This window comes from Solea senegalensis, linkage group LG19, assembly GCF_019176455.1.
Source record: "Solea senegalensis isolate Sse05_10M linkage group LG19, IFAPA_SoseM_1, whole genome shotgun sequence".
NCBI classification, from domain to species: domain Eukaryota; kingdom Metazoa; phylum Chordata; class Actinopteri; order Pleuronectiformes; family Soleidae; genus Solea; species Solea senegalensis.
Window position 1 is genome coordinate 9,861,506 of NC_058038.1, and position 3,144 is coordinate 9,864,649.

Here is a 3,144-nt window from a genome sequence, read left to right on the forward strand (position 1 = left end):
CCACCCATTTCCCAAAGTGAACTACCTCCAGTCTTATGGTACGTGTTTGTGGATGGAGCTAATTATTGTTTGTGCACATTCTTGTCACTTGGTGGCTGAAAGCTGCTTACCCAGACATATGGAACATCCCCATATTGAATTTCATGGCCTTTGTTTTTGGACAAACAGCAGATCAGTCTGACGAGGCCTGGGGAATACACACATACACATTAGGATTAAATAGAAAAGAGACACCTGTTAGTGTGTTTACATTTAATTACACCATATTAACAGTTTTGGAGGATTTAGTACAAATGTAATCAGTGGGTGTTACATGGCAAATATTGAATTTTCTTAAAGCCACTTGCACTTATTTATTTTGGTATTTTATTTGGGCAGGTTTTCATTCCGTCAACTGTCCGAACGTATAATGTGAAAAAGACCTGTTGTATTCTGTTGGTAATCCACTTTTATTTTGAAATAATGCAGTAAGGACGTCAGTGTAGTTATTTTTAAATGACAAATATAATCCTGACTACTTAGATGCCATGGCCTCGAGAGAGAAAAGCATTTATTTCACCAAATGTTTCTAAACATACAGATATTTCATGCAGGGAAAATAAATACAGCAAAACAGCAATCAGTTTTTGTTACCAAGAATCAATGTTGATTTTAAACTCTCAGTTTCAGTTCACACAGCACCAGAATGACAAAATGATCATTTGAATAACAGTTTAATAAAAGCAAAAGCACTCATGTTCTGGGGGTTTGATTTTTAGTGGGTGCAGTGAAAACAGAGGGAGCCAATATTTCTGATAAATATTCGCCACGGCTGTAGTCCCAGTTTATTATTTCACACCTCCATTTAAAAGTTATATATTGATCTATGTCATGACTGTGACAGTTTCCCCCAGCAACCTGCAAAAAGCGGTCAACGTTATAATTGTTTTCCAGTGAAGACAATAATCTGCCTCTCTTATTGATTGTGAATAAACTGTTAAATGGTTTTCATGAGAAGCTTTTAAGAAGAAGCTACTTTAGGTTTAATTTAAAATCAATACTGCCGAGGATATTATTGATGTACATAAATTGAGTTTTAGAAGCCAAAATGTCCATATTTATGAGTCATTTGTTCTAATTCCACCCTGAGTACACTAAACTTATTAAGGGATTTAAAAAAAAAAAAATAAATAAAAAATCCTTGAATAATTAACTACACTCGATTACTGGAGACAACAAAAATAATAATCAATTGCACTGTACATCTGAGGTGCTGCCACATAACTACCTCCTCCTCCTGGTGAGCAGTGGTGTGGTCCGCGGGGATCTCATCATCACTTTAAAACGCACCAGAGACTTGGCACAAAAGGAGCCGCTCGCAGGCGAGCACGAGGACTGTCTCTTATTACATCAGGGGGTAAACACACTTTGTACCTGGCGCTCCGTCTCGGAAGACGCACTTAAAAAGTCGGGGGGGAAAAAAACATGGAATTCGAGTTGTAGAAAATAAAACTCTCAGTTGCGCCTTCTGCAGGAAGTGGTCCAGAGATGTGGATGCAGCCATTACGCACTGGAACGGTGCACACTTCCATGCTTGACTTTAAACTTTAAAGATATACATCTTTATTTGTATATTCCTTTCCTCTTATTTTTGGTTTGAGCAGTCACATGACGCAAAGTTTTACTTGGACTCCAGGTTTCGTGGTGAGACTGTGCGCCTACCAACTGGGGTCGTGTGCGTATTTGCAGATAACTCGGGAAACATGAACGTCTCCTTCTTCGACGTGACCCAGGGTGCACTGTTTAACGGGAGTCAGACCCTCCTCGCAGGAACCCTGGCTACATACTCCGGCAACGACACCGACAACGTGGTGACCGGCGACGGCGGAGGCTCCCTCGTGCTGCTGCAAGACGAGCGCAAACTGTTTGTCATGCGTGTGGTGCAAATCGCGGTACTGTGTGTGCTCTCGCTCACCGTTATGTTCGGGATATTTTTCCTCGGGTGCAACCTGATGATCAAGTCGGAGAGCATGATTAACTTCCTGGTGAAGGACCGTAGACCCTCCAAAGACGTGGAGACGGTCATGATCGGGCTCAGCTAGAACAGGAGGACCGGGAAAAGTGGACAGCTGGAGCGGGGATCCGGTACGAGGACATGGAGCGATTTTCCAACCGCAGGTCAAGATCTGCATCTGCATGTATACTTCATAGACGTTCTCTCTGTGCCCTCGTGAGGAAAGATATGCAAAAACTTCACATTTGCTTCCGAAAGTGACCACAGAAAAGCGGTCCTGCGACCAATGTCTGTGCGTAAAGTTTGTGCGTAAAAGCCGGGCAATTGTTTACACGTGGGCCGATCTGTTGAATCTTTGGAGTGAATTTAATATTGCCAACTTGAACAAAGTGATGAAATGTTTACAAGATGTTACCTCATTTGTGTGTGTGTGTGTGTGTGTGTGTGTGTACATTTGAAATGAGTGTTAATGAATGTTGTCAAAAGCATGATTGTGAATTCCACGTGTCAGACGGTGTACTACGTGGACTTTATGAATATGTGGGTAATATTTGAAGTATTTTTCTTGGTCTCGTTTGGTAAATATAGTATAAATACTAAAAAAAAAAAACTTGCACGTTTTTCAAGAACTCCGTCACAACTATGGAGTAATTGCTGGTTCCTTTTTGGCATGCTCGCTAAATGATCTGTAAAGTGATTTTTGGACCTGTTTTGCACTTTTGAAACCACTGATGCTGCATGAATTATTTTGTACCAAAAATAGCTTTGAACTTGAAAATTGCATCATGCAATTAAAAAAAACACTGAAATGACTACTTTAATCTCATCTCTGTCGTTTTTACTTTGCTTTGAGCAGTTTTGCAGAAAATTGTTTGTCAGGATGTTTTTCCTTCAAATGTCTTTGAGGTCGTTTAATTTAGAACTCGATCTTCCTCACTTTTTAATTATAAACTCAAATCAAACCAGACAGGCGTAAATAGTTCTTCACATCAACTCAGATCTGATTATCATTTATCCAAAAGATAAAAGTGATTTCCAAATCCATGAACGCACTTTTAATCATTTAATATTTCTTCCATGAAAGTGATAATATTAAACAATATTTTCAAACAGTTTAAATCCAAAGCAGTCAATTCACATGGACAATCTTC

At 39.7% G+C, this 3,144-nt stretch overlaps 1 protein-coding gene across 1 annotated transcript; it reads left to right on the plus strand.

The window, feature by feature from the left end:
* Nucleotides 1–1,314: 1,314 nt before the first annotated feature.
* rprml (reprimo-like) lies at nucleotides 1,315–2,814 on the plus strand. The gene has a single exon (XM_044051229.1). The coding sequence runs from the start codon at nucleotides 1,743–1,745 to the stop codon at nucleotides 2,079–2,081; it is 339 nt and encodes a 112-aa protein (XP_043907164.1). The 5' UTR covers nucleotides 1,315–1,742; the 3' UTR covers nucleotides 2,082–2,814.
* Nucleotides 2,815–3,144: the final 330 nt, after the last annotated feature.

Bases quoted from the DNA above. Each gene is read 5' to 3' on its own strand.
- rprml (XM_044051229.1), top strand. From the start codon at position 1,743: ATGAACGTCTCCTTCTTCGACGTGACCCAGGGTGCACTGTTTAACGGG.